General features: G+C 39.4%; 1 protein-coding gene across 1 annotated transcript in view; it reads left to right on the top strand.

Annotated features, from left to right (window-relative positions):
• The window catches only part of LOC102870376 (tight junction protein ZO-1-like), a 96,820-nt gene that overhangs the window by 49,504 nt on the left and 31,106 nt on the right, over positions 1 to 16,210 (top strand). Inside the window, exons 9-11 of the mRNA XM_006901324.1 lie at positions 415 to 520; positions 2,788 to 2,938; positions 15,634 to 15,742. Of these exons, the coding sequence (XP_006901386.1) occupies positions 415 to 520; positions 2,788 to 2,938; positions 15,634 to 15,742 (366 nt within the window). The remainder of the gene's footprint in view (positions 1 to 414; positions 521 to 2,787; positions 2,939 to 15,633; positions 15,743 to 16,210) is intronic.

Below are 16,210 nucleotides of genomic sequence, written 5' to 3'. Positions count from 1 at the left end.
CTCTATCAAGTTTCCAGGTTTAGAATTTCTTTAGGGAAGAAACTAGCCATCTTTCCCTCATAGAGGAATGGTGAATTTGAACTGTTGACATTTTGCTTCGCAACCTGATGAAATATGCACCATGCCACCAAGTAACATGTAGTCACCCCGCTACTGTCGAGTCATTTCTGACTGGTATCATCCTCAGATGGTTTCTAAGGCTGTTAATCTTTATGGGAGCAAACTCCTGCCCGTCTTTGTCCTCTTTGAACAACCAGCAGCCTTTTGGTTAGGGGCCTATCATGTAACACATTACACCACCAGAGCTGCTTGTTTGGTTGATTAGTACATTACAACTTCATTTTTTGGAAAAGGGAGAGCTGCACAATGTTAATTTTCTCTCTCTCTCTCTCTCTCTCTCTCTTTCTTTCTTAGAACCAAAGCCTGTTTATGCTCAAGTTGGACAGCCAGATGTGGATTTGCCTGTCAGTCCATCTGATGGTATCCTGCCTAATTCAACTCATGAAGATGGGATTCTGCGGTAATGCGATTTTAAGTTCCATTTTCTTCTCTGCCCATGACGAAGGGTAATTTACAGCGAGTATTAAAAACAGTTATAATAGTGTATACTACTTAATACTATGATTGTGTTGGTAAGTTTTGTATTTTTTTAACAGTTTTTGTTTGACATCCTATAGTCAATTAGAAATTGTAAGGGGGAAAAAAGAAATGTTTTGTATATTTTTTTTTGTCTTTCTCACCACTTTATACTTTTTTCCTACCTAGTTTTTAGTTCAGGAATTAGAAAAACAAATTGTTCTCTGTTTAGACATGAGAATCTACACAAGCCATCGAAAGCTCTAGCCTTTTTTTTTAATTGCTTATTAGGGTTTCTCACCCTCAGAATTATAGACATTTGAGCCTCATCACTATTGCTAGTAGAGCTCTGGGTTGTACAGTGTGCCGTGGTTAACAGCATCTCTGACATTTCTGTAGTAGGTGCTAATACTGTTCCTTTGTGACAACAAAAAATTCTCCAGGCATTGCAAAATGACCCACTGCTTAGCTTAATTATTGTTGTTTTGTGTTGAAGTCAGAATCAACTCTTAGCTGACCCTCTAGAGGGTTTTCAGAGGCAGTAAATTGCTTGGGAAGAGACTGCTCATTTTTTCTCCCAAGGTAAATTCAAGCCAGACTTCAAGTAAGTTTTTTATATTCTACACCTTTAAGTACCGTGTGTGTTGTACTTGGTGGGTTTAATATAGAAATTTTGTGACCAGGACCCAGAAAAATAAATATCAAAAGGCTTGAAAATATTAGCAAGATGAGCATTTGAGCCAGAAATTTGAATGGATTTGATGCAGAAGTCATGAGTCTACATTTTGAGTTTGGAAGTAGTTACCTGATATTTATAAGGCCAAGTATAAAATGTCTATCATCTAAGGCATTTGACATCTTCATGAGATTTGTCCTAATACTGCCTCTTAAAAGTGTAGACAGTAACTGACAATGTGTGACCATGTCTTAACTGCACCCCTTTATTTTCTTTATATCATTGACCCTGTCTCCCAAGTGAGGAAACAAGATCATAAGGAAATATAAAGTTTAAAAACGCAGGCAGGTTTTGAGTGCTTGGCTTAGAAAAATCGAAGTCAGTCTCCTCAAGTGTACACTTACGCTTGATTTGTGGTATGTCTTTGTTGGTGGTGGTTGTGGATTTGATGCTTGTGTTTTGGGGTTTCCCCCCCCCTGTTTTTTCTTAGTATGCTAATTATTACTAAGTGAATTAAGATAAAAATGGATGGTTTTCAAGTCTTAGATCTGAAATGTAAAAGGGTTATTTCTTGGCTAAGACTGTCAGACAGTTTTGAAAACTTTGAAGAGGAATATAAAGGATAATTTGCCGTTATGATCTGATTTAGCTCAGTCATTCTTCAGAGATACCCTTCAGTATTTAAGAAGCTTTGTAGGATTTCAGTAGCACCTTCACAATGAAGAAATACATGAATTAATTCCTTATAGTCTTCTCCCTTAAATAAACAAACAAACAAAAAAAAGATGAGAGATGAGATTTTGTGGGTAATCCAGAGAGTTTGAATGAACTTTACATAAATAGAACAAAATTATTTTAAGAAAGTTAGATGTGGCTGTAGGCCTAGGGAATTGAATACAGGCGTTGAAGACATTTCAACAACTAATACAAAATGCAAATTTAACAAAAGGTCAGTATGCGTTTTCTCCTTACCCAAATGAAAGTATTAGAAGATTTTTTTTCCTTTATAATTCAAATGGGGCAGCAGAGCGCGTGAACTGTTGAAAGAATTCATTGAGTGCCAAGGTTAGAAATTATTCTGTTCCTAGTACAGACAACTTGGTTTTTATTCTTTGGTATTAGAAAAATTAGTTGTCTTATGCCTCAATTGCTGCATTTGTAAAATGAGACTTCTCAGTTTTCTAACAGATGATGATGGTGATTGGAGTAAGAAACATGGGTTGGTTTGTTTTTAAGATTTTGGGAATCTTTATATTCAAGGCTTTAAAAGTTGATAAAACATTGCTATGATTTTATACATTGCTCATGTAAGGCAGTACTTTCCATTACCTTTTCACTTTGATATTCCAAAACTCACTTCATACTTAAAAAGAAAAGTGTAATTGTGAATTGAAGCACTAGGTGTTACCAAGTTAGTTAGTGATAGTTTATAATTCAGCTCCCTTTATTTCATTGTAAATATAGTCTTCACTGTAGCAGTTTAATCTGACTTCTCTACTCTTTACCTGTTTGAAAGAAAATTTTTATTTTAACAGGCCCAGCATGAAATTGGTAAAATTCAGGAAAGGAGAAAGTGTGGGTTTGCGTCTAGCTGGTGGAAATGATGTTGGAATATTTGTGGCTGGCGTTCTAGAAGATAGCCCTGCGGCCAAAGAAGGCTTAGAAGAAGGTGATCAAATTCTCAGGGTATGTCAGCATATTATCGTGTGTGTTTGAAAGCACCTGAAATTCTATAAAATAGCATCAATCACTTCAAATCTATTTTTATCATTAGATTGTGGTGTTTTAATGGAGACTGTGCCAGAGTCTGCGAGCCAACGTCTTGTCTGTGCTGAACTTACTACTCTCCATTCCTGCATTTGCTCTTGTGTCCTATTTTCTTACGCATTACTGCTACACTGTGATGTTTTGGATTTGTTCCAGTCCCTGATATTCGTAGGCCCTACAGTGAAGTATAAGATTCTTATCATAGCCACATAGTCTTTTTTTGATCATTTAAATGTTCAGACTGGCAAGACTTGTCCCTGACCACAAGGTGTCAGGACAGCATCAGGTGGTGTTCTCCCATGCAGTAGTCCACACAGCGCTCTGAACTCCTTCACCACAGATAACAAACAGCTCAGGGGCAAGTAGATGAGGTATTTATGAGGCCAAGATGTATATTACTGTGACTTTTGGAAGCTTTATGCACAAGACAAAGACAGCCTGATTACAAGAGTTGTCACGCTCATAGGAGTCATGCCATATCCCACCTAGATTTATTTTGTTGTTGTTAACATGTGCTATGGAGTTGGAAACAACTCATAGCTGACCCTCTAACAGATATTCAGAAGCAGTAAATCACAGGGCAGGAGATTATCCCTCCATCTCCTGCAGGGCAGTTGATGGATTTGAACCATGTGCCTTTGGATTGGCAGGACAGCTGCTTATCACTAGGCTGCCACTGCTCCCTAGATTGATTTGACTCAGGCAATATTGTTGGATAATACAGTACCATCATTACCAGTCGCTTACATAGTTTAAAAGATAATTTCTAGATATATCTTGAAAAACAATGTTATGAGTGACAGGATAATATTCATAGACATTTTGAATACTTAGTGCTGCCAAGAGGGACCAATTTTTGAAGAGGGACATTGTGGTTGGAAGGGTGGAGGGACAGCATAAGACAGGAAGACCCAGGATGAGATGGATTGACTGACTCAGTGACTGGGTTGTGTCTGTCAGAGCCAGTGAATTTGTCTCAAGACATAGCAGGGTTCTGAACTGGTGTGCATAGAATCACTGAGTCACAAGCAACTTGATGGCACACAACAATCACAACAAGGAAGTCTGGTGAATATCACTATCATTAAAATATATGCACCAACAACTAGAACTAAAGAGGAGGAAATAGTTGACTTCTGCCAACTATTGAAGTCTGACATGAATCTAACATGCATGAATAATAATGGGTGACTGGAATGTAAAAGTCGAAAAAAGGAAGGAGGATCAGTCAGAAAACACGGGGATAGAATGATAAAATCTTGTATAATCAGATTCATTTGTTGAAAATGCCTTTTTATTTATTTATGTGTGTGTGTGTGTGTGTGTGTGTGTGTGTGTACGTACCATCAAATCAGATCTGACTGGTACGGGAGGAGATTGTTCCTCCTCCTTCAGCAGAGCATCTGGTGGATTTGAACCTCACAGCTCCAGGATTGCAGTGCAGCTTCTTGCCACTAGGCCACCAGAGCTCGCCGAAAATACCTTTTATAAGAAATATAAATGGTGACTATACACATGGATTTCACCCGATGGTATGCACAGGAGTTGGATCAATTACATCTGTGAAAGAATCATTGGACAAACTCGGTATCCACTGTGAAGACAGGCCAGGTGCTGATTATGAAACAGACCATCAGTTACTCATACAAGTTCAAACTAAAGTAAGTTAAATCGAATCCACAGGAATCAAAATTTGACCTTGAGTCTATCCCACCCGAATTTCAAAATCATCTCAGGAACCGATTTCAGGCCTTAAACACTAATGAAAAAAGATCAGATGAGCTGTGGAAGGATATTAAAAATACCATTCATGAAGAATGCAAAGATCATTACAAAATAGAGGAGGAAGAAAAGACCGAGCTGGATTTCAGAAAAGACTCTGAATATTGTACTAGAGCACGAAGAAGCCAAAGCAAAGAGAAGAAATCAGAATGTTAAGGAACTGAACAGAAGATTTCAAAAGGCAGCTCAAGACCAAGCAAAGTACTATAAGGAAATCTACAAAGAGCTGAAGTCAGAAAATCAAAATTACTGACCTTACTTGGCATTTATTAACATGAAGGAAATAAAGAACCTATTCAAGCTACAAGTTGCAACACTAAAGAATGCTATGGGCAGAATATCGCATTATCCAGAAAACATAAAAAGAACATGGAAGGAATAAACAGAATCATTGTACCAAAAAGATTTTGCTGATGCAGAAGAATTTCATGAAACAACATATAACCAAGAGACAATAGTGATAAAGGAATTGACATCACATTGTGCCAAGAAATCTGGAGGACAACTAACCTTGCCACGGACTGGAGAAGATCCATATTCTCACTTGGAAAAAAGGTGACCCAACAGAATATGAAAATTTATGAAAATTATCAAACAGAATCACTAATATCACACACACACAAGCAAATCTACTAAAGATTATCCAGAAAAGACTGGAACATTGACAGAGAACTACCAGAAATACAAAGTGGGTTTAGAAGAGGTTATGGCACTAAAGACATTATCACCATTGTCAGATGGATCTTGGCTGAAACCAGAGTACCAGAAAAGTATCTAACTGTGTCTTTCTTTGACGATGCAGAGGCATTTGACTTGTGGATCACAACAAATTGTGGCTAACCTTGAAAAGAATGGGAATCCCAGAACAGTTGATTGTGCTCATGTAAAACTTAAACTTGGACCAGGAAGCAGTCCTCAGCAGAGCAAGGAAACACTGCATAGTTCAAAATCGGAATGGATTGTGTCAGGGAATGTGTTTCATCTCCATACCTTTTTAATCTGTGTGTGTAAACAGGTCTTCAGGAGACTTTACTTTTTGAGGAGGAATGTGGCATTAGGATTGGAGGAAGATTTACCACAACCTGTGTTATGTAGATGACACAGCATACTTTCCAAAATGATGAAGTAAGTGTTTGCTGAAGGTGGTCAAGGTCTTCAGTATGGATTGACGCTTAACATCAGGAAGATAGAGTATCACCATTGGGCCAATTGACAGCACCATAATAGATGGAGAAGAGATTGAAGTTGTTAACAGTTTTCCACTTCCTCAGTTCCAGAATCAGCACCCTTGGCAGCAGCAATCAGGAAATCAAAAGACAAATATAATTGGGGAAGTCTGCTGTAAGGGAATTCTCCAAGGTGCTGAAGAGCAATGATGTTGGTCTAGAGATTAAGGTACACCTGATCCAGGTCCAGGCCATAGTCTTAACAACTGCTTTCTATACATAAGAGAATTAGACAATGACTGAGGATGACAGAAGAATCATTGATACCTTTGAGTTGTGGTGCTGGAAAAGAGTATTGGCCTGCCATGAAAACAAATAGGTCTTTTGGAGGAGGATGAAACCAGATTTCTCCTTATAGGCAAGGATTTTTTTTGAAGCTCCATTTCACATACTTTGGGCATGTGGCCAGGAGGGACCAATTCTTGGAGAAGGACATTCTTTTGAGGATGGAGGACAACAGGAGAGGAAGACCTTGGATGAGATGGATTGACATGGTAACTGGGACAATGGAGGTAGTTGTGTTGGAATTAGACTGGCTCAGGATAAGGCAGAGTTCAGAAATGTTGTACATAGGGTCACTGTGAGTCACAGGTGACCTAATGGCACATAGCAATAGCATATCCACACCTGTATGTAATTTTTCTTCTGTTTCATTCACAAGGTTAGATTTTTCAGCCATTAGTCCCTGCATTTGTTATCCCTATTCCCACTGTTTGCTGTTCAAAATACAGTTCAGTTACTTCTTTGCATTAGTTGTTTTTGTGTCACATTCTGATTTTTCATAAATTGCCATTCACCTTCTGTCATTCTCAGACTTCACTGTATTTCTCAGCAGTCTTTTTACTTTCTTCAGTAGTCCTTTTTTAATGTTTTTATTTGTTGAATTCCATAACACTGCCATACTTTTCTAATCTTTTTAGGCTTCTTTGGTGTTCTTTACTTATTATTCTAAAATCAGAAACATCTGTACCTGCTTGGTCTCTTCCTACAGGCTTTGTTTCTCCCTTGATCGGGAAGCGAGCAGTTCCCAGTCAGAATCTTTCCAACCTGTGCTTTTCCTTAAGTACCTGTGCCTAATTGTGCCAGACCTCTTAGCTTTTTCATTGGTTGTCTTCCTTTCCTTCAAACTTACCTTAGCAATCAAGGAATCATTTCTGAGTAATTTTTTTTCCTTCTGACATTGTATTGTGATTCTGTCTTCTCAGTCCTCCAATAATTTTGTAGATGCTGTAAGTCGCATGGCAGGAGATTGCCTATCTTTCTCCTGTGGAACAGCTTGTGGATTCAGATTGTGATATCTTTAGGTTGACAGTAATAATTCTTACCACTAAGCTCCCAAGTCTTTCTGTTTGAATGGAATAACAGCGTTTATCAAATCAAGCAACTTAAACAGATCTATTCTTTTACCAATCTCCAGGTGTTTTAAGTAGTTATTATACTCAGGTGCTACCACCCAGAGATGTTTTTAAAGAAAGGCCTAGCAATTAATCTACTACTGGAGAAATGAGCCATTAAAAATTGTGTGGAGTCAAGTTCTCATCTGACACACGTAAATAAGATCACTGCATGCACATGCACTCAGCAGAAGGTGATTTTTACATATAAGTTGGGACATCTGTTTTTTAAATTAATATTTTTATTACTATTTTTATTTCTTATAGTTTTTTTTTTAACTATCACATATCCCAAGACTTAATCACGACCTGCATTATGTAGATGACACTTTGGTTGCTGAAACTTTGTAAGCAAACACATAGCACTGCTTCAATGGGTCTCTTGAGTCAAGGGTATAAATTTGTTTGTTGTTGCTTTTGCTTACAAAGTTCAAATACATTGTGTTTCACACTATCCTTCATTCACATTGTGTTTTATACCATCATTCCCATTCGTTGTATTTTGTACAATTAATCAACATTGAACTATGCCCACCATTACCCTGTCTTTCCAGATTCCACCCAGATCTTTTCCATTTCCTTTACCCATCCCCTTCTCCACTCATCAAATTGTGTAACCCTATCATTTATTTCTCCCCATCCATCCTTGCACCTCTTCTCATACCCTCCTTCACTTGAACCCTCATAGACATATTTCTACAATAATGGTCATACACAGGATTTGTCCTTATGAGACTGAGTTCACTCAGCATAATGTTCTCCAGGCCCTCCCAATATGTAGGTATTGATTTTCAAAATCATTGTTACTTAGTGCTTCATAGTATTCAGCGTGTATGACAGTTCTCAATCCATTGAATTGTGGTTGGATATTTGGTCTGTTTCCATGTTCTTGTGATGGTGAATAATGCTGCTATGAACATTGGTGTACAAAATCTCCATTTAGGTCTCAGTTCTCATTTTCTTGAGTGATTGTTGCACTGGAGTGCAGAGAAGCCAAAGCATAAGGAAGAATACAAGATACTAAAGAGCTGAACAGAAGATTTCAAAAGGCAGCGCGAAATGACAAAGTAAATTATTATAATGAAATGTGCAAGGAGCTGGAGTCAGAAAATCAAAAGGGCCAAACTCAGCATTTCTTAAGCTCAAGGAACTAAAGAACAAATTCAAACCTTGAGTTGCTATAATCAAGGATGCTTTAGGCCGAATATTATTAAATGATCCAAGAAGTATTAAAAGAAGATGGAAAGAATTTACTGAGTCACTGTATTGAAAGGAATAGGCAGACACAGACGAATTTAATGAAACAACATATGAGCAAGAGCCCATGGTGATGAAAGAAGAAGTTCAAGCTGCTTTGAAGGAAATAGCAAAAAATAAGGCCCCAGGAATAGATGGTATACCAGTTAACATATTTCAACTAAAGGATGCTGCCCTGGATGTGCTCACCAAGTTGTGCCAAGAATTCTGGAGAACAATCACTCAGCCAACTGACTGGAAGTTGTTCCCATTCCAACAGAGTGTGGAAACTAGAGAACAGTATCACTGATTTCACATGCAAGCAAGATTCTACTGAAGATTATTCAAAAACGATTGGAAAAGCACATCAGCAGAGAACTGCCAGAAGTCCAGGCTGGGCTTAGAAGGGGTTGTGGTACACTAGGGACATTGTAGCTAATGTTAGATGAATCTTAGCTGAAAGCAAGGAGTACCAGAGGAATGTCTATCTGTTTTTTCATTGATTATGCAAAGGTGTTTGACTGTGTAGAACATAACAAACTGTGGCTGACTCTGAGAAGAATGGAAATCCCAGAACACTGGATCGTGCTAATGTGAAACCTATACTTGGACCAAGAGGCAGTCGCCAGAACAGAGCAGGGAAACACTGCATGGTTCAGAATTGGGAAGGGCGTACGCCAGGGATGTGTCCTATCTCCATACCTTTTCAACTTGTATGCAAACAGATTATCTGGGAAGCTGAGCTCTATGAGGAGAAATGTGGGGTCAGGATTGGTGGAAGATCTGTCCGCAATCTGCGTTATGCAGATGACACAGCCCTGCATGCTGAAACTGAGGAGGGCTTGAAGTGCTTGCTGCAGAGGGTCAAGAACTGCAACCTTCAATATGGATTGAGGCTCACTATCAGGAAGACAAAGATTCTCACTTCTGCACCATTTGACAGCATCAGGATGGATGGTGAAGAGATTGAGATTGTTTCCAGCTTTAGTTTGCTTGGCTCCACAGTCAACACTCTTGGCACCAGCAGCCAGGAAATTAAAAGATGTATTAGGATGGGAAAGTCTGCTGTTAGGGACCTCTCCAGAAGTACTGGAGAGCTATGGTGTCTCTCTGGAGACTAAGGTGCGTCTACTTGTTATGCATCAGAGAGTTGGACAATGACTATGGAGGATAGAAGGAGAATTGATGCCTTTGAGCTGTGATGCTGGAAAAGAGTATTGAGGGTACCATGGACTGCTAAGGAAACAAACAGATTTATCCTGGAGAGGGTTAAACCGGGCTGCTCCTTGGAGGTAAGGATTCTGAGGCTTCATCTAACATACTTGGGACATACTGTCAAGAGGGACTGTTCCTTGGAGAGGGACACCGTGCTTGGGAGGGTGAAGAGCAGGCGCAGGAGGGGAAGGCCCTCTATGAGGTGGATTGGTTCAGTGACTGGGGTAATCGGGATGGGTGTGTCGGAGACAGTGCAGTTGGCACAGGACAGTGCAGAGTTTAGGGCTATTGTACATAGGGTCGCTATGAGTCGCAGGCGACTTGATGGCACATAACAACAACAACAACACATTCCAACAGTGGTATATCTAGGTAATTGGAATTTCTACATTCAACTTTTTGAGAAAATGCCAAACTGCCTTCCAGAGTGGTTATACCATTTTACAGTGTTACTAATATAGTATATGAGAGTTCCAGTTCTCTAAACTTTACCACTGCTACTGGAATGAAATGGTATCTCATTATGGTTTTAATTTGTATTTTTCTTATTGTCAGTGATTTTGAGCACTTCTTCATGTGTCTGTTGGCTATCTGAATATCTTCCTGTGTGAAAAGTCTTCCCATGTCTTTTGCCCATTTTGTAGTTGGGTTATCAGGATAGGACAGGGTCCAGATCTGTTGTTGAGTCCTCAACTCAATAGCACCTGACAACATCTATGCTTGGATTGAGGGCCCATTGTGTTAAAGTTCCCTGGCCCCTCCTGACAGTGTGCACAAAGTATGTGAGACGTATTTTCACCATCTTTGGCTCTAGGGAGCACTTTAAAGCTGATTTCTTTGTTCTTTTGACAGTCCATGGGCTATTCTCTGATATTCATGAGCATCACAATTCAAAAGCATCCATTTTTCTTCTGTCTTTATTCATTGTCCACATTTCAGATATATAGAAAGTAACTGTAAATGCTGTGACTTGGATCGACATCATTGCTCTTCAGCACTTTAATAAAGTCCTCGACAGCATTTTTTCTCAATGCAACATGCTTTTTCTTTTCTGTTTCTTAACTGTTGCCACCGTGGGTGTTGGTTATGGATATAAGTAAAATGAAATTGTTGACAACTTCATCTTTTCTCCATCTGTCATGATGTTGCCTGTTGGTCTAGTGGTGAGGATTTTGGGGTTTGGATTTTGGTTTGGGTTTTTTTGGGGGTGGGGGTGTTGTTATTATGAAAGTAGAGAGCTTTGATAGCTTAGTGGTAGGAATTTGCAGTGCCAACCAAAAGACAGGCAATTTGAATCCACCAGCTTCTCTTGTTCCATTTACAGCCTTTGTAAACACGCTGAAGGGTCAGTTGTCAATCAGTTTTAACTTGGCACATGACGATAACAACAACATGAAGTAGTGTGTGCTAATTAGAGCAATTTATATTTTAAAATTTGTGGAATTTCTGAAACTTGGAAAGAAGAAAATTTATCTGTAATACTGTAGTCACTGGTGACCCATTTTGGTATTTCTTTTTAGGCATTCTTGTTCTTTTCATTGTGGACCCTCTCAGCATGTTTGTGGAGACAATGAATCACATGGGAAGACATTACCCATTTTTTCTCTTCTGGAGCAGCTGGTGGATCTAAACCATGCTCCTTTGGGTTTGCAGGGCAGCTTCTACTGCCATTAAGCCACCAGACCTCTCTTTTTAGACACTAGGAATTTTTAAGAATGTGAGCTAACTATTGACTTGGTAGACATTGGCTATACAGATGCTAATACAAGGAAGCTTTATACACACTTGATGCCCTTCTGCTTCCCCCACATTGCTTTCCTTTGTTTCATTTCAGAAACTGCTGAAAGGCAGACTAGTAATTAGGGATTGTGTTGTACATATGTGAATTGATTCTTTAAAATTTGAACATCAGAGAGTCCATACTAATAAGTACTTGGAATGCTGAATTACCTGTTCTAATTCCAGTTGTGTTCTTTAATGTCTGGATACCTTCCTTCACTCCTAACCCACCTTTATCTTTCTGTCCTACCTTTTATTGACTTCTGTGCTTAATCTATATGCAAATACTGCCCTTTAGGTCCTTGATCACACTTAGGAGTGGTGTTGTTCACCTTGTAGGGCTTTCTGTTGTTTGGAAGAAAGCTGAACCACCGTTGAGAGTTCAATTTCTGGTTCAGAGATAACAGAACTCTAGTCTGGGGCCCAAAAGTCTGTCCAGCCAGAAAACTTGGCCATTTTTATGTTCTTTTGAGTTTTGTTCCACATTTCCCTCCACTCTTATGTAGAGTCTTAAGCAGTTACACCTGAGGAGCACCATCCAGTTCTTATGGCCTCATGGGTGTTAAGATTCCCGTGGTCTGTTAGTTCTGTGGCTGAATTATTTCTATATATCTTGCTTTGTTTCTGTCTTCTTGGCTGTGGACAGAGATTGGCCAGGATTTGTACTTTAGCTGACTATTCTTAAGCTTTTGAGACCCCATCACTGTCACTAATGTAAGATATTAAACATTGGTCTCATATGCTGTATTAGACCATCTGACCTTGACATCTTTTGAAGTCCTTGGACAAGCCACATTGTGAATACTCTGTAAGTGCATTTGCTTCTTCAGCAACTCATCCACTTCTTTTCTGCTTAGTTTAGAGAACGACCACATTTCTGAGATATTAGGCATTTGGTTCTATTTTTTGTTTGCCATCAAGTCAAGCACTACTCATAGATACCCCATGAAGAAAAGACCTGAAGCCTTTCTATAACTATCCTTGTTTCTCAAAGTTCAAAGAGTTTCCAGAGGCATGTTGTTTAAGAAGTGGACCAAAAAAACTAAAACCAGTCACTCTGGGAAATTTTTATTTCCCATTGCACAGGGAGCTCTGGTGGCCTAGTGGTAAGAAGCTACACTGCAATATGAAAGATACATGGTTCAAATCCATCAGCTACTGTGTGGCAGGATGGACAGTCTCCTCCCTTGGATTTCCTGCTGCTCAAAATCCACTGGAGGGTCAGCTGTGGGTTGGTTCTGACTTGACAGACACAGCAACAACAGTTCATGTTGTTATTGTTATATGCCTTCAGGTCTCTTGCAACTCATAGCAACCCTATGTACAGTAGCCATGAAATGTGCTCTATCCTGTGCCAACCTTATTTTCCCTTGATATACCTACCTTCATTAGCCCCAGTTACTGAATCAATCCATCTCATCTAGGGTCTTTCGCTCTTGCACTGTCCCTCCGCCTTCCCAAGCAGAATGTCCTTCTCCTAGGACTGGCCCCTCCCTGCAGCATATTCAAATTATGTTATGAAGCCTCAGGATCCTTTCCTCCAAGGAGCAGCCTGGTTTCACTCTCTTCAGGCCAACCTGTTTGTTCTCCTGGCAGTCCATGGTATATTCAACACTCTTCTCCAGCATCACAGCGCAAAGACATCAATTCTTTTTCTTTCATCCCTAGTTATTGCTCACCTATCTGATGCATAGCAAGTAATTGCAAAGACTATGGCCTGGATGAGGTGCACCTTGGTCTCTGGACTGACATCATTGTTCTTCAGTACTCTGGAGAAGTGCTTGACAGCAGACTTTCCCAGTGCAATTCGATACCAAGAGTGTTGAATGTGGAGCCAAGCAAACTAAAGCTGTTAACAGTCTCTGTCTCTTTACCATCTATCATAATGCTGCCAGTTGGCCCAGTGGTTAGAATCTCTGTTTTCTTGTTGTTGAGCTTCAATCCATACTGAAGGCTGCAATCCTTGACCTTCTGCAGCAGGCGCTTCAGGTCCTCCTCAGTTTCAGCAAGCCAGGGTTGTGTCATCTGCTTAACACAGGTTGTTGATGAGTCTTCCTCAATCCTGATTCCACATTCTTCATATTGCCCAGATTCCTGGATGATCTGTTCTGAATATAGATTGAAAAAGTATGGAGATTGGACACTTCCCCTGGCATACACTCTCCCCAATTTTGAATTATGCAATGTTTCCTTGATTGTTGTGATGACTGCTTCGTGGACCAAGTGTATAGGTTTCACAGAATCACAATCAAATGTTCCGGGATTCCCATTCTTCTCAGAGTTAGCCACAGTTTGTTGTGATCCAAACAATCAAACGCCTTAGCATAGTTAATAATTCACAGATAGATATTCCTGTGCTACTCTCTGCTTTCAGCCAAGATCCACCTAGCATTAGCTATATTATATCCCTAGTAACATAGCCTCTTCTAAACCCAGCCTGCACATCTGGCAGTTCTCTGTTGGTGTGCTCTTCTAATCATTTTTGGATAATTTTCAGCAGAACCTTTCTTGAATGTGACATTAATGATACTGCTTGATATTTCCACACTCTATCAGTATCTCCTTTCTTTGGAATGGGAATAAATGTTGGCCAGGTGATTGTCCTCCAGATTTCTTTTTTTTTTCCCCCTCCAGATTTCTTGGCACAACTTGGTACGCACATCCACAGCAGCATCTGTTGAAGTACGTCAATTCCTGGGGCCTTCTTTTTGCCAATTCTTATAGAACAGCTTGAACTTCCTTCATCACCACAGGCTTTTGTTGATACATTGTTTCATTAAATTCTTCTGTGTGAACCAATTCCTTTTGGTACAGTGACCCTGTGTACTCCTTTCATCTTCTTTTAATACTTCCTGATCAAAAGTTTTATTGAACTATTGTTGTTAGATGCCATTGAGTCACCTACAACTCATAACAACTACGGATAATACTTCTGATCCCTGTCCTATCCTGAGCCTATAGCAGAGAGAGAGAGAGAGAGAGTGTGTGTGTGTGTGTGTGTGTGTACACACGTACATACATACACACACACAGGAACTCTGGTGGCCTAATAATAAGGAATTGCGTTGCCCAAAGACATGGAATTCTCATTCACCAGCTGCTTTGAAGGAGAAAGATGGCCAGCCACCTCCCGTGCTATTTACAGGCCCTGAAAACCTACTAGAAGATCAGCTATGAGTAGGTTCCAATTTGACAGCACACAACAGTAACACAGTTTTTAAATTGTATAATAACATTATGAAAAAGTTAGAAATATTGCAAGAATTAACAGAATGTAAGACAGAGACATCATATTGGGAAAGTGTCATCAGTAGACTTGATTGACACAGGGTTGTCACAAGAAAAACCAAACAAAACACCACGGTATCTGTGAAACACAATTAAATGTCATTGGTAGGTGCTGAGTATGACACATAGCTACCCTATCAACAACAGACCCAAACCATGTCCGATCCACTGTACTCTTCATCATCTCTGATACACTTGAGCTCATTGCTGCAGTGTGTGTCAAGTCCATGTGTCAGTCTGTCTCGATGGCAGTCTTCCTTCCTTTCTCTGACACTCCATCTTTCTAAGCATGATGTTCCTTTCCAGAAAATAGCCTCTCTTAGAAACATGTTCAGAGTACAAGACAAAGCCTATATATTTGGTTCTCCAAAGTAAAAGATTATTATTTTCCTTTTTAGATAAGTGATATTTTCAAGTTAGATAAACAGTTGCCATCAACTCATGACAACTTTATATGTATAGTCAGAGTAGAGCTTAGCTCCTTGGGTTTGCAGTAATTGGTTTTCTGCCAGTATACTAAGCTTTTTTCCCTTAAGCTCCTGTATATGTATTTGAACTGCCAACCTTTCAGTTAGCATCCACACATGTTAACCTTTTACACCACCAGACCATGAGAATATTTGTTTATTGTATAATATGAATTTCATATTCTTAAAACAAGTCTAGGAGTAATAAAAGCCATCTATTTTAACAGGTAAACAATGTAGATTTCACAAATATCATAAGGGAAGAAGCTGTTCTTTTCCTGCTTGACCTCCCTAAAGGAGAAGAAGTGACCATATTGGCTCAGAAGAAGAAAGATGGTAAGATATTATCAGATGAAAGAAAATGAACCTGTAGGAATTTGAAGGCCTACATAGCCATTTATTTAGGTTCTTTTTTTCTTTAATTAATGATTCAAAGTTGAGAGGAGTTTGTTAATGTCATTTGATTTTCTTATTTGTTTGAACATGTAGGGGCATACAGTTTGGCACTCTGTTCACTAGAGCACACAAATTAGAGCAACATTTATAACGTCGTAACTTAAGTAAAATGTCATTCAGGCTGTTGTTGTTAGATACCGTCAAGTACAACTCAGAGAAACCTGATGAACAACAGACCTGAACCCTGCCCTGTCCTTTGCCATCCTCATCATCTCTGATACATTTGAACCTACTGCGGCAGTCACTGTATCAGTCGCTCTGTGGGGTCTTTCTCTGTTTGACTGCCATTCGACCTTTCCAAGCCTAGTGTCCCTTTCCAAGGAATAGCCTTTCCCTTTTTTTTTTTTT

Source organism: Elephantulus edwardii, unplaced genomic scaffold (genome assembly GCF_000299155.1).
Source record: "Elephantulus edwardii isolate Elephantulus edwardi_28Jun2011 unplaced genomic scaffold, EleEdw1.0 scaffold00319, whole genome shotgun sequence".
Lineage (NCBI taxonomy): Eukaryota > Metazoa > Chordata > Mammalia > Macroscelidea > Macroscelididae > Elephantulus > Elephantulus edwardii.
The sequence above is the reverse complement of the archived record's forward strand: the minus strand, read 5'-3'. Positions and strand labels throughout refer to the sequence as shown.